The sequence below is a fragment of the Candoia aspera genome, chromosome 4 (genome assembly GCF_035149785.1).
Source record: "Candoia aspera isolate rCanAsp1 chromosome 4, rCanAsp1.hap2, whole genome shotgun sequence".
In the NCBI taxonomy this organism is placed as follows: domain Eukaryota; kingdom Metazoa; phylum Chordata; class Lepidosauria; order Squamata; family Boidae; genus Candoia; species Candoia aspera.
The window spans coordinates 10,348,899-10,372,489 of NC_086156.1; the positions used below are offsets into that span (position 1 = coordinate 10,348,899).

A 23,591-nucleotide genomic window follows, 5' to 3' on the forward strand; every position below is an offset into this window, starting at 1 on the left:
CACTGGTATTTCAAGGAAGCATTCGTGCTCCATTCTGCTATAGTCAAAGGCCAGGGAGTGGGACCAGTACCATTCGGTTCTATCCTTATCTAGCCACCTTGAAGAGGGGAGATACCACGATGATGATGATGAAGAGCAAAAGGGAATTTTATTGCTCTCAGTTACACCACTACTTCTGAAGAAATGATTGGGTATATTTGCTTACTAATAATTTTGCTTGTACTCGTGTTTCTGGTTTTCTTCCCTCACTTAGCAAAGCACTTGATTGTAATTTTTGTTTGTTTTGTTTTTGCCTTTAGTCATTCCTTCACATTTTCTGCATGGGTTTTTTTCTTTATATGAAACAACTTTTTTTGCTGTCCTTTTTTGTGATGTTATTAGATTTTTATCCTGCCTTTATTGTGTACAACTCAAGGCAGTGTATATAACGCTCCCAGCCTCCTGTTTTCACCACAACAGCAGCCCTGTGAAGTGGGTTGGGCTAAGAGAAAGTGACTGCCCTAAAGTCACCCAAGAAAGCCAGTCTGATATAGTGGTACGGGCATCAGGCTAGAAACCAGGAGGGTTCTAGTCCTGCCTTAGGCATGAAGCCGGCTGGGTGACCTTGGGCCAGTCCCTTTCTCTCAACCCTAGGAAGAAGGCAATGGCAAGCCACTTCTGAAATCTTGCCAAGAAAACTGCAGGGACTTGTCCAGGCAGTGACTAATGGAGATTTTTTTTTTAAAAAGTCACCCATCTGGGTTTCGTACCACAGGGAGGTTTGTAGTTCAGCACCTTAACCAGTACAACAAACTGGCTCTTATTATTAACTTACTTTGAAAAAGGTTGACTATGATATGCATATCCATGTGTGTGTTCTTGTAGTTCTTTGAAAGAAATAGCAAAAACAATTTTCAAATTTAATTTCAATTTATTACAATCAGAGATTGGCCAGGCAAAAACAATTCTTTGCCTCTCGAGTTCCTTGCTCTTTAGGGTAAAAAATACTCTATATATGAACTGATTCTAGATACAGTTGACTTCTTTAGGACTAGGCATCTGTTGGATAAAGTTGCTTGGATTCACGCACAGCTGGATTCTAGCTGTGGAGGTCCATGGAGTTAACTTGCTTGATTATCTGGGCATCGAGCCTGTTAGTGCTGAAGAAGTGGACTGAGTCATTGGTGCTCTTAAGTTCTGCCTCCTGTGTTTCAGTTCCACGTGCCACTTGGCTGGTCAAGGCCTTGCAGGAGTGACATGATTGGATCCAGGCGGTAGTGAATGCTTCTCTGAGCGGGGGCTGTTCTGCCTGCCTCGAAAGAAATGAGGGTTTGCCCTCTCCTTAAGAGGCCACCACTGGATCCAATGGACTTGGAAAATTTTTATCTCGTCTTCAACTTTCACTTCTTGGGGAAGGTTGTTGAGAGGGTGGTAGGCCTACAAGCTCCAAAGGTCCCTGGAGGAAGCAGATTAGTAGGCCATTTTGAGTTGGGTTTCATTCTGGGTTATACTATGAAGAAAGCACTGATGACTCTTGTGGATGACCTCTAGCAGGCACAGGACAGGGGTAGTGCATCTATCCTGGCCCTCTTTGATTTCTCTTTCAGTACCATCAATCATAGTATTCTTCTGGAGCTTAGGGAGTTGGAAGTGGGAGGCACTATCTTATGGTGATTCTTCTTCTTCCAGGGCTGGCTCCAGTCAGTAGTCCAGCCCTGCCTCAGAGTTGACTGAGGCATTTCTATTTAACATTTACATGAATCCACTGGATGAGGTCATCTATCGGCACATGGTTAAATACTCTATATTTCTGCACCAGGCTATCTAAGTGGTGCTAGATTTTTTCCCCAGTGCCTGGAGACTGTGGCATCTGGATGGGGAAGAATGGACTTCAGCTCAACCCCAGCGAGTCCATTTCTGATTCTGGATAGCGTTGCAGTCCCTCAGCCAGAATCAGTGCACAGTTTATCACCTGTAAAGCCCTACATAGTACAGGGCCAGGCTATTTGTGGAGCCATCTGTCCCTAGTTATATCCATATATCCCACCAGATACGGCAGGGTAAATGCACTCTAGGTCCTTTTCCATGAAACTATGTCATCTGGAGGGGTCCAGGAAGTGTGCCTTCTCTTTCATGGCTCCTGTCCTATGGATCAGCATCTCCCTGAAATTTGGACAGCTAACACTATTAGCCTTTTGGAAAGACTTGAGGACCTAGCTTCTTCAGGCACTGGGGTCAGGCTATTAGTAGAGTGTGATTCTTGTGAACTAGTTTTTTAAGGGCTTTGGCTGCATTATAATGTTTTTATGATGGTCTGTGGTTTTATCTTTTTTGTTTTGTGAGCCACCTAGAATTACAAGGTTGAGATGTGCAGTGGTATAAAATAAATAAATAGGAAAGACTAAGAGAAATTGCTGCATATTAAGAAACTGGAATGAATGCAGACTCTCTTGCCTCAGTCCTTGCAGAACAGTTAATAGACAAGGGTAAAACATGGCAGTTTTTAAAACAGCAGCAGAATAGGAAATGTGTGTAGGCCTGACAGTATTGTTAGAATTAGGTATTGGCTTACTTTGGTCCTGTCAATTAAGCATCTTCATCTAGTGGCTTTTAGTAAGTGGGTCATTTCTGCTTCTGCGCCTGACCTTTGGAACAGCTTCCCTCTGAGATCTATATGGCTCCCACCTTGCCTAGCTTGAAGCAATTTTTAAAAACTAGTTTTATTCCACCGGCCTTGGAATAGGAGGTATCAGATGCGCCCTTTTTAGCTGGAGAAAGCATGATGTAGAAAAAACATTATGCTATGATGTTATGTTATGTTATGTTATGTTATGTTATGTTATGTTATGTTATGTTATGTTATGTTATGTTATGTCGTTATATTATTCCCTCAGACAAGTGCTGGGTTTTTGTATAGTGTTGCTGTTTCTTTGAACTCCATGAATCTCCCAGAGTCATTTTGGAGTTGGGCAGCCTAAAAATCTGACAAATTAAATACATAAATATTTTGCCTTTTTAAACACTTCAGCAGATAGCACCAAGCATGTGGCTAATATCAGTTCTGAATTAATGCAGCTATTTGGTGGTTCCCCATTTGTCTATTACAAGCTAGCTAGCGAATTACAGTAAAGATTTTGATGGCTCGCTCTTTCCTTCAGTCCCCTGTAACATGTCATCCGGACAGATTATGGGGAATGGGTTGTCAGTCAACAGCGCTTCAATGGAACTTCTTATGCTAGTTGTCTTTGGCAAACCTTGCCATCTGTGTTTAGCTCTGTAGCTCTCAGTGGGTAGAATGGTAAGTCCAGCATTGGATTTTTACTGACAGGCAATGACTAAATGGGAGGAAAGAGTACTCTGCTGTTTCTTTGTGTAGCAATAGGATAATTCTTCCCTTCCTTCACCTGCTCAGCACAAAGCAAAGCCTGAATTTACTTGGAAAAAAACACATCTGCATCATAACTTACAAGTCATTTTCCATTGGAAGGAGTTAACCAAAACGACTTGTTGCTTTGCTTAGCTAATTAAATATGATTGGGTTTAGGGACCTTTGATTTAGAATATTCAGGGATTGATTCTATTTATATCTCACTTTTCTACTCAACTGAGTTTTAAATAAACTTTTGTAGCTGATACTGAATATACAATACAAAACATTAAGAGGTATTAAAATAAAGGGAGGTGAGAAGGACCAGAAAAGAACCAGAACATATTACATAATTTTGAAATTGATGGACTCACACCTTAAAGAATATCCGGACACTAAGTTGGTCTTGTAAGCACTTGTTTCTGTTTTCTTTGTAGGTATATGTCTCGGGTTCATGGTATGCATCCCAAGGAGACCACGCGTCAGCTTAGTTTAGCAGTGAAGGATGGCCTTGTGGTTGAAACCTTGACAGTGGGATGTAAGGGATCAAAAGCTGGTATTGAGCAAGAAGGATACTGGCTGCCTGGGGATGAGATTGTGAGTATATTTTCTGCAAGTCTTTCCATTACCTTTCCTGGAATGTTGACTTGGAATTCTTAGTACCAGTTGATGTGCATAGTCTTGGAAAAGTTTTATTTTTTTAATGTAAAATGAGGTAGAAGGCTAGTTTAATTACCTTATATAGCTGTAGGCATTTTGTTTTACAGCACAGAATGCTTAAAATTAAAGGTAATTATTGCCTGCATAACAGCTTCGGAGGTGAATGAAGTGTATTTTTAAAAATACATCCTAATGAATATAGATATTTATAAACATACATTTTTAGACTAGATTAATTTCAAGGCATAGCAACGTAAGGTGTGTTCAAAGATATGCAGCCCAAAACTGCTTATGAAGAAATTGTTTGGCATGCTGGTTGAAAAAGTTCAACACCCAGAACTTGTCATATACACCCTGTTACTTATTTCAGAAATAAGTGGAAGTGGAACAGTTTCACCACAATGTAAACCAAGTATTGGTATTTTATTTCATAACAACCCTGTTTTAGTAGGATATCTTGAAAGCACTTAATTTTGAGGACCTGGGAAAGAATTATTTTTCTTTGCAAAGCGTTCCTGGAATGGTATCAGGGAAACTTCTAGGCACAAGTTTAGGAAGCTTTGTGTGTAGGCTTAGACTGGGATGACTAATTAGATCTTCATAGAAGTTCAAAAAATTAGCATGGACTGGGACATACAGTTAGATGAATTCTATCAAGGTCTTTCAGCTGTCCTTCAGCTGATTTAGAAAAGCCACAAACATTGGCTGGGCCCCTGTTCCTCAGCAACTCCTCAAGCTGATGACATTAAATATAGATGTAATACTTCGTTAGTTATTCTGAATATCTTGTAAATGAACTGTTACTGTGAATCAGTTTGGGTAATATATAGTAGAAAGACACTGTGACTTTAATTTAAAAAAATTTTTTTTAGTGTTGTTATAGTTTCAGTCAGTATAGCAATACACTGGGTAAATGTTATGCAATCTTATTTTATTGATAAACTCAGATTAGAAAAGTTAGCTTTTTCAATTTTTTAAAAATTAAATTTGGTCATGAAAGTATGCAATCCCAAATTAAGTTATTTGTAAATTAGTTGCCTGACACTGTCATTGAGAAACGGGTAACTCAGCTATACACAGGAATAAAAACAAACCAATTATTTTAAAGTATTATTTCTGTTCAGGTTTTTTAGAGTGTTTTTGAATCTTATAACTTAAATTAGGAGGAGAAGTGGTACTTCCTGATTCAGGTGTTATCTCTTAATACATAAACTAGAAAACTTTAACAGATATTCTTCACCTAATTTACATATCCTGAGATACAGTACTGTGCCATGTAGAGTTGAACTAAAGGCTGTAGATTTAAGAGTAACAAACTGAAATACTAGATTTGGTAATACCACGTATGATATCAGGCATACTGCATGTAATCAGAGTTGTGTATATTTTCTACCACATACAGTACATAAATCAGATTTTTATGCCAAGTTAGTCAAAATTCTTCATATGGAAAAGCTGATATATAAATCAAGTGAATGTTCATGGGTTGGCTTAGATTGCATAGTCCCCCAAAGGGCAGTAAGTGTTACATGGCTTGGAAATGTAGCTGTCCCATTACTAATGTAAATCTTAACTGAGTTGTCTTCTGTCTTTAATAATTTCATTATGCATGAAAGAAACTTTGATTTAGTGAACTAAGATTCTCAATTCCAGTTTCTGTAGCCAGTTTAATTTTTGCATTGCATAAATTGTAAAATATGCACAACTCTGTTCTTAATTAGAAGGCCTGAGTATTTGTTTCAAAAAAATCCACGAGGATGTGAGATACTTTCTCTTCTCATTTACATTTAAATTTTACATTTAAAGGTTTCTATTTATTAAAGGTACCACACTAATAATACATAGCTTGCATCTCTTGGATGCATGTAATTAAATTGTTTAGAAATGAAAGATGTTACATAGATGCAAACTGTGCATAGCTTCTCTAATGGATTGATTTGCATACTTTAGTTTAGCAAAGCTTACTTTTGTGTGACTACTGGAAGTCCCCCCTAAACATTTGCCTACTGTTGTCCTTTTACCAAAAAGTAACATCAAATTGCAGTTCATAGCAGAAAAGCAGTATAGATTTACAAGTTTTTGATCATCACTTTCTCCATTGTTTCCAAATTTTTATTTGTCCAAACTACCTTGTTATTGGCCTTTAAGCATCACCAGCTCCTCTTATGATCACAGATATATATTGGGTAGCTTTGAGATGCCCATGAACTAAGTTTAAGAAATGGTTAATGATTTACTTGCACCCTAATCATAAATACATTAACTGTGATCCAGTTGCAAGCATATATAGAAAACACACCCATGCTAATGGAATTTAAAAATAGAGATAATATGCAAGAGTAGTCTTGTAGAATGTGAAGAAGCCCTGGACTCAAGTGAATTTGACTTTGTGACCATCTAGCCATGGATGGAGATCCACTTGGCCTTACTAAATTTACATATGTTCCCTGCTGTAATTGCAAAACTTCAAGCAAGGTTGAAAGTACTGGCCAGGCAACAGTAGATGGTTAGAAGGATATGTTCAGCTCGAAGTTGGGCAGGTCTGTTTTATTATATTTAGATTTTTTAAAAAATCAAGCACTGTGAAATATTGATGATACCCAGAATTTTATAAGTGTCTGTCTTCTTTTTAAGAATTACTATATTGTGAACACAAAATGACCCCTTTTCCTTTAGGGTTGGAGCATTTTCTATAATGACAATATAACTAAGTCAAATACCTCTGTTTCCCTGTGCCTTCTAGTAAACTGATCCTGCAAATCTTCACTTTTGCACATAAAATTCATTTTCCAATTTACACTATAATATATATTTTAGAATTACTTAGTAGTAGTTCCATAAATAATCACAGCTATTTTTTAAAATTGGAGCCGGGGGGAGATAATGATAATATTTTTTTATTTACAAACTGTGGAGACAATTAGTTACCTGATCATAAATAAAGCACCTCTTGGATTTTTCTAAGGTTGACACCATTGTGGTACATTACAATATAAGCATGTCTTTCTTCCCAGAGGCTATTAATTGAGAATGCTAATCCTTCTGCTAAGCTGAAAAATTGCAAACATGGAACCATTTTGGCTCTCTCTCTCTCTCTCTTTTTTTTTTGCTTTGAGTGTGTTTTCCTAATTAACTCGAGTGCTTGGAAGCCTTCAGGAGCACAGAAGGAGAAGGGGAAAACATTCTGCATTAAACCAGGCCATAGAGTTTATTTGGGGAAAATACGTTTAGTTAGGATTCTCTCGGTAATCGTGTGCGTTCCCTCCTGGTTTCACTTTATGTTCCTCGGATGGGTTCCAATACAGAGACCATATTTTTGTTTTTGTTTTGTTTTCTTTATTTTGAAAGGCCTACAGTATGCAGCCTTTCTCCCGGACAACAGCAAAACTCAAGGTGAACAACTTTTGCACTATGTAGTCTTAAATACGTTCTGTTACGTTCTCTTTTTCTGTTGTATATTAAGATAGATTTCAAGTTTTCAAGTAATTGAATTAATAAATGCTTATCAGCCGTGTTCTATCCGGTTCTTGAAGTCAGCCTGCTTTTGCAACACTTTGGTTAAAATACTATTTTTTTCTCCTTCCTGGAGAGCTGGAAGTGGTCACTCACATGTTTTGCCGCAAGATGTAAAGTTGCAATGCTTTCCTTTTTGTCAGTTACTTTGGGAGGAGATGATGCCATCTGGTGGAAGACTTTGCAAATGCAGAAAAAGATATATTTGTACTTTAAGGATTTTTGTGTTTATCGTAATTAGAATACTGGCTGCCAGATGTTAGTTATATAAATGCCTCCTGTCTCATGTAAGGAAATTACGTGGCAGATACCCTTGTGCATCCCTCGTTCTGCAAATGTTCCAACATTTGTCCGAACTTTACACTAACCTTTAAAAACAAAGATTTTGGGTTTTTAAAAAAAAAAATAGTGTTGGACATGGAATTTGTGTTGATTGATTAAAAAAAACCCATTCCAATAACACTACCATTTATTTTTTTTCCCTGTAATTTTATTTTTGAATTTCTGTTTTCTCTGTTACATTTAATTTTTAAAAGACAATATCTTAATTGCCTGCTTTATTTAATGTTTAAAGAGGAGGTTACACTAGAAATATAGCTCCCTCCATCCATTGGCATGTGGTCCTAACCACAATGACAGCAAAATGACAAAATGTGTGTTATGACTTCATGACACAAGCTCTACCCTTTCATACTTGAGTTGAGACTTCACACATTAATGTTGACTTTATAATTAGTAAATATCATTCAGTGAATAGTTATTTTAAAACAGACTGTGTAACCAGTCTACTCAACCTTATGGTTAAAAACTGCTTTATCATGTAAAACAACTGTGTATGAATCTGTCCAATCCAAGAGGGTAATAGATAGGGTCAGCTTTAGTGTGTCGGACAGCTGAACAGAAGAGTTTGCACCTTCTCAAGGACTGTACCATACCAGTTTATGAAGATTTGGATTTATTATTATTTTTATTTAATAAATTTTATTTATCAACTGCAAGAAAAAATACGACAAAACACCTAAATACACTAAAACAAAACCCACACAATTAACAAAACAATCTTTACACTTAAAAAAAGTAATAGATGCATTTGTAGTTAAAAATGCTTAGATAAATAAATACTAAATAAATAAATAAATAAATAAATACTAGACCAGCTATTAGTAATATATTGATTTCACAGTGGAGAATTTTAACTTTTTGCTTTTTTATTTATTTAGTTAACTAATCCTCATGTGGAAATCCCACTGAAATTAACTGGAGCAGGAAAAGATCTGGTAGTTCCCTTTCATTTCTGTTGGTTTTATACCAAAGATTTGTCATGGAATTATGCCAAAACCTTTTATTTCATAATTGCTTCTTTTCTGTGAATGAGATTCTCTTCTCTGGATAATCAAATGTGCATAAAGAAGAAGAAAAGTACAGCATGAGAGTTAATTAAAATTAACATTCTGGTAGTCTTTGGTAAATAATACAACAAATAATTTAAAACATACGTGTTGTCTTCTTTCTGAAGTGTACTTTGATTAAAAAGCTTAAGTTCAACAGATTTAATATAGCTTGCAAGGAAATAGTTGACGAACAGAAAAGAAAGTCAGCACAATGGGGAAGATGAAATACAAAAGGGCAGTTTACGAATTATGAGTGCTATGTAACTGTTACATCTTCAAACTCATAATCATGCTTAATATTTTTGTATGCCTGTGTATCACAGCAGACATAGATGTGGAAATAGTGGGTATTCACACAAAACATACCACTGTATGAATGGAATCTACGTTCTCTCAAAGTATGAACAAAAAACTGGGTGCCAGGTATCATCAACTGACACTTCCACGTGAGTCTAGTGATTTTAAAAACAACATATATCAATATAAACATTTTTCTAGGAAGGGTTTTATTTCAGCATATATGGTAGTTTTCTTATAATGGAAAAAGGGGGAATCTGGCATTTATGATCATTTCAATGTGTTCCACCATACACCACAGAATATTGTTTTGGGTTGTGATGGGTTATGCCCTCTCTGTTTATGGACATAAATTCTCTCAGAACAATACCAATGAAAATTATAATACACACATGTCTATGGAGGCCATTGCTTGCAGGTCTCATTTCCTGTGGAATTGGAAGAAAATTAAAAGGTTTGATCATCTAGGTTGGACTCAGGTTGATGGTAGATGGGGTGGAGCCTCTGTTTACTTAGCCTAATGGACAACCTTCCTATTCATATAAAGAAATTGCATTAATAACCCACATATGATTATAAATAAATTTAAAATAAACATTTAAAATTACTATCCTAAAGGAATTGGTGATTCTGTGGTGCTTTATCACACAGAGCAGGTTTTGACTATTTGGGGAAGACTCATATTCTGTCAACATATAACAAAAATCTTACAATTTCTATAGTTATCCTTATCCTTGTAGCTTAAAGAATCAAAATGAGCTCAAAACTTTTCCTACCCAAAGCAGCGCAGAGCTCCAGAAGGGCATCCAGGGCTTTCCTAGGGCTACATTAACTGTTGGTATGTTGACACTCCTTAATAATCTTATCTTCCAAAAGAACCATTTGTGTTGTTTTTGTAGTTAGGTAAGACTGATTGGCCTACAATTGAAAAGTGCCCCTAGAACATCTATGTCATTGCTATTTGTAGCATAAAAGCCTTAGATACTATCCAGTAAGTAGTTTATTTCAGTGAGATGTCACTGAGCATAGCTTCAACTTTAAGTTCAAGTGATGCACAGTTAAAGCTAAATGTGTGTGAGTATTAGCAGTTGAAGAGTATTGGAATTAATTCTACTCTTTGGAAACACTGATACTAATGGTCACTGAGCTAAATATTCCCATTATGAGGAAAACTAGGAAATCAGTGAGATGGAAAGAGGCAGTTCTTACTTTTTTCTGCATTGTTTTGAGAAATCGTATTTTTAGGCTTCATTTACACAGTTGCAAACATTTGAAGGACCACAGCCCTGACCAAGACTGAAATTAGGTCAAAATTCCAATATTTGGATTCATTGAAATCAAATTGCAAAAGGTATGTTTAAAAAATCATGAAGCTGCTTGAACTTGCCATATTTTAAAGTTCTATTTGTGTTTTGTTCTGCTCTGTTTGTATATTCCTGCAAGTTTGCAAACTTTAACTTTCTTGTCAGCATTTGACTTGTATCATTTAATTTGCAGGAGTGTTCTGTTCTTGCAAGAACCTTTGCTTTGGCCTGGTGCAGTTTCCCACGACCTCATGTCTGCATTAAAACTATAATTCCCAGAATATTCAACCATCATAACTCTGTCTGAGAGGTTGGGAGATCTGCAGATTGTAAGATCAATACATCTGCAGGGCCCTGGAGGTTGGATAAGCTGATTAGTGGGTCAATTCTGATATTTTTCTGTTCTGTTCTAAATTCTCGTACAGGTCAGCAAATTTTAATGAAGAAATAAGAACATACATAAAATTCAATCAGAGCAAAACCAAATTACAAAGTACTTCCAGGCGATCTGGAAGTAGAAAGGAGGCAGGACAGCCTTTAGAGTCCTAGCCTCTAGCTCAAAATGTTTAAAACTGGTCATTATGTATAATTTAGATCACAAGTGATGCTAAGCATTTTCCTGCTTACATGACACTTGTATAGAAGGGAGTCCTGTCTGAACTCTGAGGAACAGAGGGATTCTTCTTTTATTTGGGTTCAGCATGCTCTCGCAGATGGTCCAGCACTTTGCGCATGCTTATAGAAAGAAATCAAAAGGAGGAGGAGCCATGGGGGTTCAGGGAGGGGCAAGGGGGAAAATAATAAATCATGCCTTACTTTTCATTTTGCCATATTACTCTGACCTCGGCAGCTATTTTTAAAGCTGTTTCTTCTGTCTAGTCAAAGAAGATCCACTGTAGAATCAACTGATAAATTGATGCATTCAGAAGAAACGTCACAGCTGCTGTGGACAAATTGGTGTGTGGAATAGCAATGACAGCTCCTGTTCCTCCTGCTCCCGGCTAAAAACAAAACAAAATGAAGCCCTGGAAAAGGGGGCACCAATTCCCAAAACTCCTTCTGATGAGCGCTTGATGAAGTTCCCTATGTTCCTTAGAATTCCACATCTGGAGGGGGATTTTTTTCACCCTTTCAAAAGAAAAAAAAAAGTTAGACCAGACTCAAGAAAGGACCAACAGAATAGCAGATGGTTGAATATCACAATTTATTTGCCTAAAGCAGAGGAAGGAGTCCCATTGCCTTCATTTAAGAATATAAAGGTAATTGGGGCTTCATTGAAATTCAGAATTTATCTTATAGTATGTAAGATAACAAACCGTTTTGGGTGGGTGAGTTCTTTATCTGAATGGCTGGGAACATGACATAAGTGTTGTGTTCATGCTGCTAACCAGACACACTCATTCCATGATTTAAACCCCAGCATTTATTAGAAGCTAAAAGCGTAGTACTTTCAGTTACCAGTATGCTTGAAGTTTATAGAGTGGAATTTAAAAGGAAAAAAAATAAAAGGTATAATCCATGAAAGAGGTACCATATTTTAAAATGCCTAACAATTGCTAGACTTCAAGAAATGTGCTTTATTCATGGCTGTTTCAGATATTGACAGAATGTTCTATCAAATTATTTTGTATTTTTTGTAGGACTGGGAGACAGAAACTCATGACTGGTATTGTTTTGAATGCCATTTGCCTGGAGAGGTGTTGATATGTGACCTGTGTTTTCGTGTATATCATTCCAAGTGTTTATCTGATGAGTTCAGGCTTAGAGACAGCAGTAGTCACTGGCAATGCCCAGTTTGCAGGGTGAGTACCTCTGAGCTTTCATGTGCTGAATAGAGGCTTGGTATTTGTTATTTATAGTTTCAAGATGTTTCTGGCCAGGAGAAACATCCAGCTTTGCCTACTGCAAGGACAGTCCATATGTTAAATGCAGATGCAGATACTGGGCCAAATCTGGGTGTGCCTGGGCAAAATCGGTGAAATAAAAGCCTGCTACCAAGAATCCTTGCGTTGAGGCAGTAATTCAACATTTTGCTGGATTGGCCTGGAAAAGTCCTCATGTACCATAACTAGGAGTTTCAGAACTATCTATGTGAATCCTCAACAGGCTTTGGCCATAACTAAGTAAATAGTACAGGAGCTCTAATTCCCATTCATTTCACTAGCAGGACTAATTCTCCCTCCTCACCCCCCAAAAAATCAGTTCAAGATGTATTGCCTTGGTGGGCATAGGCCCCATTCTTCCAAGCACATCCCTTCATCACATACACAGAACTTGGAACCAGAGCGATCCCCCACCTTTTGCTTTTTCACTTGCCTGGATGTTTAATCCTTTCTGCATTTGCCCAACCATATCCAGATGTGTGCAATATTTTGGGATTCTTAACGTAATGCCAACAACTAGATTGTTATTTTAAAATGTAAGCTTTACATGCATAATTCTGTCAGGACTCCAGAGCGTGTGCATTATGATTTAAGGAAAATACAGTACACATATAAACAATCTTACATTTATTTCTTAATGACTTTTTTCACCACCCTTTAAATCAAAGTTTCCCCAGGGTGACTTAAAGAACATTTAAATAATGTAATCTAAAATTCTCTTTCTTTCTCTCTTTCATATTATATTTTAAGCTATAGATGTTTGTGAATGTTGTGGGATGAAATTCACAAAAATTCTATTCAAATGTTGCACATTAAACTATGTCACATTTTGCTCAAGTTTCTGTGGAATTAGGTGCTTTTCATTCAAATCACCTTTTTGTACTCCCTTTTAAAAAACATCATCTTAGAAAAAAGAATCGAATAGTGTCTGGATTCTTTTTTCCAGTGTAATATAAATTGTGTAGGGATGGCAAAGGGGAGAGGTGAGAAATGTTTGCAAACACCAATTGATAGGCTTTTTTTCCTTCTGCTTTTCCTATTGAACTTTCTCACATGCATAGTATATGCTGTGCCGAAGAATGTGTTGAAACACTGGTGAATGAATGGTCGCTGTAACTTAAATTGTAGGAAGCGTCATCTTACTTATTATAAAGATTATTAGTAAAAATATTGGACGTGTTAAGGTCACATGGTAGGAAGAGGGAATAAATTATCAGGCCTTAGGAGGAGAGACGTTGTTGTTCCCATTGTACCTTTTCTCCTCTAAATTCTTGATTCTGTCTCTAAGCAGTGAGAGCCCCACCACCACCAAGACCTTACACTTGGTTCTCCTTTCATTTTTCAGGCCATGCCTTTTTCCTTCCTCTCTTGACTTTCTTACAAGTAGGCCTTTACTCCCAAGTAAGCTATCCCTCATAAAAGAGCCTCTGCTTTGCTCAGAAGCCACCATCTACATTCAGCTGCCACAGTTAATTGGGCTTCCATCCCTCTGCCCAGCCTTCTGTCTTCTTCCACCGTGGTCTGACTCTCATGGATACCCTACATTTGTTTCTTTTGTTTAAGCAAATGGCCAGCAAATAACTTCTGTTAGCTGTCTTGATTGTAGTCCCAACATTTGATTGGGCAAGTATTTGAAATCAGATTTTTTTTTCTTCTGGTTTTGCATCAGTCACTGCCAAGATTAGACAGCTTTTGGGGGAGACGTGATTGAATAGCAGCTTGTCTGGACTGACTTGGAATTTGTGTAACAAAACCAAATATGGCTCTTTAGTTTCCAGTGGATTTTCAATATGTCTACAGGCAATTTGGGCATATTTTTAGGGCTTCTGCTCCTCCAGATTTGATTGATGTCAAATTACAAATTCATACTTTTTAAAAGTGTGCATGAAACGACGTATGAGAGATCGAGACTCATGACAGTGTACTAGTTGGCCAAAGAACTCCATGCAGGCCATTCTGTTAGCTATTCGGTACTGTACTCCATACTGGCCAACTGCATCTCCTAATATTGGTGTGTCCCACTGCCTATGCCAGCAGTGAAGCAATGCATATAATCGATAAAGCTTTACTTAATGGTGGCAAATACCAGTCGCTACTCAGCAGAAGAACAGCTAGTGCAGTCAGATCACCACCCTTTTGGGGGCCCTGAAATTTGTAGGCAAAATGGCTTTTTGGAACTCTCCTATTCAATAGACAGTACTTAATTCTAGGGGCAAGACTTCACTATCATTGATTCACAAATGCATTTATTTTGGGAAACAAGTTTGGCTTTAGAAAGTACTTCCTAATGTTCTTGCTCCTCTCCATAGGAGGCAGGGACAGTTTACAATAGCTAAATGTCCAAAGGCACTTTCTGCATTTCCCCCTGTCATTCTGCACAAACATTTCCTTCCTGCGATGTTTTTTTCTATGAGAATTGAATGGAAGATTAATGAAGTAGAGGTCATTCTTCAGCCACTAAACAGGGAACTCCCTTGGGCATTGTGAATTAAGTTGCAAATAATGTCAAGTGACTGCATGTTCTGGTTTCTGTAAGAGTGTGTATGTTTATTCACATGTTGTGATCCATACATCCCCACAAAGAGACTTTGCTATAAGAAATGGAATTTAGCTTAACCAGACATGATGTCAGCCAAAATGGAGTCATCGCTGTATCCATATAAAGTGTCTTTGGGGAAGGATGCTTTAAAGCACCTTTGTGGTCTTAACTCTTCCATGCACTTCTGTTAGGAAAGCGCATATGCCCAAGTCACAAACAAGCTGTTCTGGAAAGTAGGAAGAAATAGATTGGGGCAGTGGTAGCAAGGGAAGCATTAATGAAATGTCCTCCTTTCTCAGCCCTTAGCAATAAATCATCCCACTTTATATGAATTTAGCATGATCCAAGCTTGCCATTGTTACATCTGATCTGGTCCTCGAAGATGGCTCTTCTTCAGAGTAAAAATATAATAGGTCAGTGCAGCTTGTATTGGTCACAGGTATGAAATACCAGGCTGCATGCTTGTTCAGAGCTTAGCAGCAAGTCAGTTATGACATTGTTCTCAATTCCTTTCTGTGTTAAAGTACTATATATATATATATAATTTTATTTTAGGGTGATATTTGTATTTTTTACAATACAGGTAGTCCTCAGTTAACAATGGTAATTGGGACTGGAATTTCCATCACTAAGCAATGCAGTTGTAAACTGCGACGTCACATGACTGCGCCGCTCAGCAACAGCAGTTCCAGCAGTCCCCGGTTACCATAGTTGAGCAAGGACTGTGCGGGTTGTTAAGCGAGACCCTTACGTGATCATGACTTCTGACTTCCTGCTGGCTTCCCCATTGCCTTTGCTTGTGGGAAGCCAGGGAAGGTCGCAAATCGTGATCACGTGACCACAGGATGCTGCAATGGTCAGAAATCTAGGCTGGTTGCTGAGCTCCTAGATTATGATCACGTGACTGCAGGGGTGCTGCGCTGGCCAAAACTTCAAGAACTAGTCGTAACTACCACTTGTTCAATGGTGTCGCAAGTTTGAATGGTTGCTGAACAAGTGGTCATTAAACAAGCACTACCTGTGTACAAATAAATATTCAGTAATAATCCAGAAGCATATAGGTATGACAGTGCAATCAGAGCATTTTTCAAGACCACATTCAGTCTTAATCAAACTTCTATGTAGTAATGAAGTCTGGCAATAGTGCAGGTTTAGTTACTTGAAGCACTGAAGTCAATCAATGAATCTTTTATTATGGCCTTTAAGCCAGAAAACACAATATATATATATCAAATATGTAAAGCAGATAGATAGATAGATAGAAGCACATACACCTAAAATCTATAGATAGGAATAAAAAGTGGTCATAAAATACAATAAAATAATATAATAAAAACAACAGCAACAATAGTGATACGAATGCAAATATTAGTGATGATCACCAAGATTAGCACTAAATCTTCAGTCATAAGTGGGGCAAATAGAACAAATAGAGGCACAGAATCGGGCAATCTGTGAAGGTGCGTCAGAGTCCTGGTTGGATAGAAGAAGCAACAAATAAGCATACTCTCTGCCAGGGTATTACTTTAAAATGGGTAGATGAATGTCATCTGAGATTCCCTGTAAAGAGAGCAACAGAAAAGCATGTGGTCCAAGGACTCCATGGAGCCATCCCCACATGGGCATATGCTCTGCTGTAGAGGGATGGTTTTGTAACACCCCTGAAACGCTGAAATGCATTTTGAAATCGACTAGCCTGCCCTGTGAAAGTGGTTTTCTTCGGTTAAATGGAGAATATTTTTAAAAAGTACATTAAAATGCTTTCTTCTGCAAAAGCTGAAACCACGGTGGGGGGAAATGGGATAGCTTATTTTGCTTATTTCACTTTTCAAACATGCACATAAGATAGGTGTAGCGTATTCAGTACTTCTGGAGATTGCAGCCGATGCACTTTCTCATAAATCCTTCTCAGGTGTAAGACAAAATCCTTACGTTAGCAGCAGAATATTGGTGCCGGTATCCTGTGCCTATCTTGTGCTGCTCTCTGTGGTATTTGGGAACATGGATTGTATAAGTACATCAGTGTTGTTGGAAGCAGCTATTACCATTAACCTTCCCCACATGATGTGGTTCATAAGGAGTAGAAGAAACTGCTTCATAGACGATCAGACCATCGGCTACCAACTAGATCTCCAGGAGCGATCTTCCCTATTGTTTGTTTTCTGATCCTTTTATTTTAAGATGACTAATAGTGAATTTGGGGTACTCTGCCTGCATTCCTTCCAATGCTTTTGTGCTGAGGATCCCATTTTGTTTCTGGCCTTTAAGGGCTGTAAGAGAAATATGGCAGTGATGTGGTAATGTCAGCAAAACGGGTAGAACCCTTTTCTGCTTAGTTATTTTTGGTGATGGAGGTGAATACTGAAAATAGGTGTGATAAGACTCCTCAAGTTTGAATATACGTGTAACAGTTTAAAGAAAATCACGAGAATTTGCTATTTTGCTGTTAGATTTCAGAAGCATGATTTAGAACGTACTCTGGGTTTTCAGAAATGGGTTTGGCAATACATGTGCCTCTTGAATCCAGGTGACCTATCTCTGCCTTAAGGAGGGAGTGGTAAAACTTGCTGTGATGCATAGGTATGTGACTGTTGGTAACGAATCAGCAAGTTTTCTGCCCTTCTTGAATGTGTATTAGGTCACTAACCCTTTAGATCTCCACTCTTGTATTCTTTCAGCTTCCCAGACTCACACTTGCAAAAGCTTAATCTACTGGGGTGATGGGATTCCTTGTAGGTAGAAATGAATTGTGGGATTTCCTCTCGGTTTTAGCCAGAGAGTAGGCTTATGATTCCCCATCTCTTATGACCACACCTTTTTTTTAATAGCCGTGGCTAGTGAATGGTTGGCTCTTTGTAGTCATTTTCTCTTGGCAAGAGAGACAAACCTCTAAGTCCAAAAAGATAAAGAACCTTAATGAACTTGTAAAAAAGGCGATCAGGCCTATTCAGCATTATCACCAGTAAATAAACAAATGCCTAAAAAGAATTAACTAAAGCAATCACCAAAACAAGAGTAGAGCTTGCATCAACTTTCGACTGAAGATTCTCAGTTCACAAAGATAAGAAATCTGCATCTATCCCGGATAGCCCCTGAAATGTCCCTAAATTTAGTAATTGGAAGAGGAGAGCCATGTTAATCTGTGGTGGCAAAAAATCATTCTCTTAGCACCTTTTCTGACTTAATGACATTTAAGTCATTCATGTGAATCAACAAATCTAGGAGTATTAAGTAAATAGCAGTGGGATTGAGGATCATTTTGAAGGATTCCTCATACCGCAAAATACTGTATTCGTTGGCAAAATGTGGGGTTGATTTCAGGGATGCTTTGCATTGAAATTCAATTAAAATATGGCCCAGGACAGATACCATCTGCTGTTTTCGGCTTTAAGTCAGAATTGTAATTGGAGCAGTAGTGGGGCTTTACAGTCCTGGCAGGACAAGAGCTGTCTGAATGTTGTTCTTCGGAAGATTGTTGGGACTACTAAACCAGGGACAGATTGTGTTGTTTGGTGTTTGAATTTCTCCTTCCATGATGTATTTAAGGTATTATGTCAGATCATTAAAGTCCGTGAGTAGTTTTTATTCAAGCACAGCCAAAGCTGAGGAATTCATTCAACATTTTAATAATTTAAATTACGTACGGAAAAAGGCTACATGTTCAGGCTTAAAAAAATAAGCATACAGCATAAGCACCGTTGCAGAACTGTATCGGAATGCCTTCTGTGGTGCTCTTCATTCCAGGGCAGTTTGCCATAAGCTTTATAATATGTTTTTTCCCCCAAGCAGTGGGAAAAGTTGTGCCCCCTATTCACAGAGTCTTAATTCCAAACATGACTGTTTCTTTGGCCATCATTCCACTTGCGTATTTCTGGGTGGCTTTGGGTTTTTATTGCCAGGGACTATATGCTGAATTTCTCATGCGTCCTGAACGCCATCCCATTACATAAAAACATAAAAACAAAGCAAGCAGAACCATCAGGAAGAATTCCGATAGGGTAAATGGGAGTAGTGCATTTTTTTCTAGCTACGCTTGGCCCTTCCTTGATAAGAGACAAAGGCTAAAATCAAATGGAATCACTTCATACAATTGCTTGCATCACATACTTTTGTAAACCTTAATAGGTTTGATAGTGCCACTGTCATTCTCCATACTAGGAGGTTCTGTCAAATTTATGCCATATTGGAATTACAGTTAAAGTTGTATCATTGATGAAGTTGGAACTCACCGGTCTTCTGGTTCCATATTTTGAAGTTGGCAATCTCAGAAAAAAATGGTGATGGTGATGTTCTTCCAAATGAAAGCATTAAAATGTAATAGCTAAAACTTTTGTCTACTAGGAAAACACAGTAGTTTTTCTAAGTTCCAAATGTTTTATTTATTTATTTATTTATTTATATTTCAAATTTCATCACCGCCCATCTCGCACGAAGAGACTCTGGGCGGTTGACAATACAGCAGTATTAATGAAGCTACAAAAGAAGTATTATGCAATCAAGTGCAGATTGAAATTGAAATAATCTTGCAATATTGCTTGTTTTTATTCATCTACTGAATGAATAAGTGTTATTTTTCCAGGAAAACAATAGTAGTAGTAGTAATAACTATACTGCATATTCTTTATTTTGTGGTGCATTATTGGTACCTTCCTGCAGAAGGAAAGTATAAAACTTTTTTTTTTTTTTTTGCACCAGCACCATTTTTTCCCTGGATGGAGCAGAATTCAATAGATAATGGAACAAAAAAAATACAATTAAGTACAGAACTATAGAAATCCACTTACCCATAGCTTTAAATTCATCTAAATGTGACTATTGAAAAAAAATGTGAGATGATTCAAATTTAGGAGATTAGTTGTGTTCTTAAAGGTTTTAAATGTATATTGAACAGGCAATTTCCTGTTCCCTGTTGTGGATGTATTAATTTAATAGCAGTAACGTATTATTTCCAATCCATTCCTACTTTGGATCCAGTACTTTCTTCCCTTGTTACGCTGGCTTCAGTGGAACTCTTTAGGAAGAAGGGTTGCTAGTCTTCCCTGCGGTTTGCACACAGAGACGCCCGCTTTAATAGTGATTAGGAAAGCCAGAGGTATTGTGACTTGCTGATTGTTAACTAAATAGGTCATTTTAACTGATCTGGCACAGAAAGAAAAGCTATGCATGCAGCTTTATCCATTCTCTCCATGGCTGTGTAATCTTCAAGCCATTCTTAACTGGGTTTTTCTTGGCCAAGCAAGGGATTCCTCCTTCCCCCCTCGCTGTAGGGCACTAAGGTTATGGTACCTAGCCAGCTTTAGCTGCTGCTTTATAGTCATACACACGTACACTCATGTGCCTAGATACAGTGTGTAGATTTGAGTTTTTAAAGTAAGGATATTGGTGAACCAGTATCATGAAGAGCCGTAAACACTTTTCTCCAGTAAAAAAATATATACAGTTATTTTCTTTCCTGTGCCACATGTCTGATTTATTGGCCTGATGACCCCTTCTCTGAAAACCATAATGGATTGCTGCTTAGTGGTGAGACTACTTCCCTTACCCCACTCCACTCCCAATTTTCCATGTATCTTCTGTGGGATATAATAGAGCAATTAAGTAGGACTTCGATTCAACTCTCCACTCAGCCACAGAAATTCATTGGGTATATCCCGCTATCGCTCAGCTCAACCTATCTGGGAAATATATGTATATGTATATGTATAAATATATATAAATATATATGTGCAAGCAAGCTACTGGAGAAATAAGGAACGTAAAATTCACTGTTCTTTGGCAAGACCCAATCCTTTTCAGTAGATGTTAATGTGCCTCTTAATGGCTGCTTTCCCGCTCACTCCTTCCCTAGATCACCCCCACCCCATCCTGGACACACAGATACCCAATACTGTTCCTAAACTGCCAACCAGATGCCACAGTGGTTGCCCAAATCAATGTAGAAGGGCAAGAGAGCCAGCTGGGAATTCTGGAAGTTGAAGTCCACACATCTTCAAACCACCGAGGTTGAGCAATGCTGCTCTAGAGTGTACAGATATGAATTAGAAAAAACAGTGTACTTCCTGAAAGTATTACAATGGCAAGAAAAATCATTTTATCAATTGCAGATTAGCATACCAATCCCATGCACTTGTGCGCAGGTGGGAGTCCTGTGGATGTGTCCATTCAGTGAAGTTCCCACCTAGTAAATTCTGAGCTTTGTTGATGCTTGAGGAAGAGCAAGCCATCTCCAGCAGCATCACTCCAGCCAGAATATGCTCTGATCCTTGTGCTTTGACTGTTAGTCCTTCACAGGCTGCAAGAAGAGGCTTCTTGCTTGGGCTTATTATTGGGCTTATTTGTGTGTTTTAACAACTTTGCACTGTAAAATGTCACGTTTCCTGAAAGTCGGAGTTCTAAAATAAAGCTGTCGATTCCTTCCCCCTCCTCCCCCAGAGCATTAAGAAGAAGAACACCAGTAAGCAGGAGATGAGCACATACTTGCGCTTCATTGTGTCCCGGATGAAGGAACGAGTGAGTGTTGTAACGTATTATGCAGTTGTTTGTAGGATTCTAAGCAGCTGTTTTTTTGTGTTTTCTCGACCCAGGAAAGGAAACAAGAATTACTTTCTGCTTTCCGATTTCCCCTTTCAGTATTTTTTTTTTCCTCCTGTCCCCCTTCTTCACTCCATAGATTCTGCTTACTCCCCAGGAAACAGGGGAGTGGGAAAAAACAAAACATGAAAAGTACTTGTTGGGAGTGCTGTCCCTTACCTGTGAAGATAAGCCGAAACCTTCCAGTTGTGGTCTGACGGTCCTGTTTAGAGTAGGCTCTGAGCAGATGTGCCTAATTCTGTCCAGCAGGTGCTTACATTTGGACATGCCTGAATGACTTTCAGCCAATCAGAAGAGAATTTTCTTGCTGACAGCTGGGGACACGTTAAACACCATCTGTATCAAATGATCTCAACTTAACTTATGTGGTCTTGCGCAAGAGATTTACATGTGAACCTGGATGTTCATGTCTTTTCTGTTTCAGCATCTCCCATCCTTTCTAATCCTGTCAGAATCATGCAGAAACATACTCTGGCAATTTTTTAGAAACTGAACTTAAAAAGAAAATCTGTTTCAAATATTTTTCAGACTTGGTTTTAAATCAGATGTTTCCAGGCAAGGCTTTTATTGTGCATCCTCCACCACTCTTCCATGGAATTTTTTTTATGGGGTCCAGAGATCATCTTCCATTTAATTTTCTACTACTTCAGTTTCTATTTAGACACACATACAGAATTTGTGATGATGGAATAAATAGAGGATCTGCACAGGATCCCTTGTGGAGGCAGCCTCATGATTTTGGAATTCAGTGGCTTAAAGGAATATTTGAAAAAGACAACTAAACTCTTACGTCTTAGCAATATGGTTAAATCTCAATTTGTCAGATCTGTTTTGATACAGTATTAGTCTTCCATACACTGTTTTGTCCAGTTTCTATACTAGCCCTATACATTACATAAAAAGTTAGTATTTTCAGTCATCAGAACTCTTGCTTGGGAATATTGGGGAGAAAAAAATAACAGATATTTTAATCATTAGATGCTGATTCAGTCTATCAGACTTTACATAATAATTGATTGTTTGAAAACTTACCAGACATTTTTGGGAAGAGGTATAGTTTCTATAATATTAATGCAAAGAAAAACGTTTAGGGGTTTTGTCTCTTGATTACACCTTTGAAATGTTAAGATGTTTAAGCGCCCTACATGTCAGCAGGAGATGACCTTTTTGGATTAGAACTTTTTAAAAACTTTAATTTTAATTTGTAAATTGGAGTTTAATCTGAATGCTTATGAATTACTTTAAAGGCTATGTTAAAGCTACCTTTCTCTCTTGTCAGCACGGCAGCTTTCTAAACCAGTGTTTTCTGGTGATTTTTTAGGCTATTGATCTAAACAAAAAAGGCAAGGACAACAAACATCCAATGTATCGTCGGCTAGTACACACAGCCGTTGATGTTCCAACTATACAAGAGGTATGTTCCTATACAGTTCTGGATTACATACAGTAGAGGAATATTGTTAGTTTTCAGACTAATCTCACTTTTTGTCATGCTCCCCGATCAAATGTTCCCAGAACATCTGATTGGACTCAATGAATGAATGAATGAAGTCAACACATGTCAAGACTTGCGAGTCGGTAGAGTGGGAGGGGGAACATTCAGGACTGAGAATACATCATGTTTGGACTATCTGTCATACCCAAGGTCAATTGGCTGAGCCGTTGCAGATACCTGCAGGGAGTCAAGAGACTGGCACGAACTGAGGAAAGGGGGGTTGCATACCAGAGCGAGGGAGGGGGAATCATGCACTCGTTGGGCTGTTTAAATTAGGGAAAGTGCGGGAACTTTCATTCACAACTTTTTTGCCATTCTGTACGTTTCTTCCATTAAAGAGATTTCTACTGATTTTACGTATGAATTGGATTTAATGGTGATAGAGTGTTGCAGTCATTACACTTTTGGAGGCCCAGTGCTCCACATCTGGAACCCCTGAACCATTTAGTTACACCTAGAAGCAGTTTGTATGAGTTAATTGGGCAAAGATCTAACCAGAAGTGCTACTGGCTGTTCTCTATGTGGAAGTGCTTGGGATGGAAGATGGGACCAGAAGCAAACTAAAGCTTCTC

At 38.0% G+C, this 23,591-nt stretch overlaps 1 protein-coding gene across 9 annotated transcripts in view; it reads left to right on the forward strand.

Annotated features, from left to right (window-relative positions):
* Positions 1-23,591, forward strand: part of ZMYND11 (zinc finger MYND-type containing 11) — a 98,083-nt gene that overhangs the window by 62,452 nt on the left and 12,040 nt on the right. For 4 of the 9 annotated variants that reach the window (XM_063303398.1, XM_063303395.1, XM_063303399.1 and 1 more), the window contains 5 exons: positions 3,784-3,943; positions 7,355-7,399; positions 12,152-12,313; positions 21,366-21,443; positions 22,846-22,938. In XM_063303398.1, coding sequence (XP_063159468.1) covers positions 3,784-3,943; positions 7,355-7,399; positions 12,152-12,313; positions 21,366-21,443; positions 22,846-22,938 — 538 coding nt within the window. The remainder of the gene's footprint in view (positions 1-3,783; positions 3,944-7,354; positions 7,400-12,151; positions 12,314-21,365; positions 21,444-22,845; positions 22,939-23,591) is intronic. The other 5 variants (XM_063303400.1, XM_063303401.1, XM_063303403.1 and 2 more) reach the window with 3 other exon arrangements.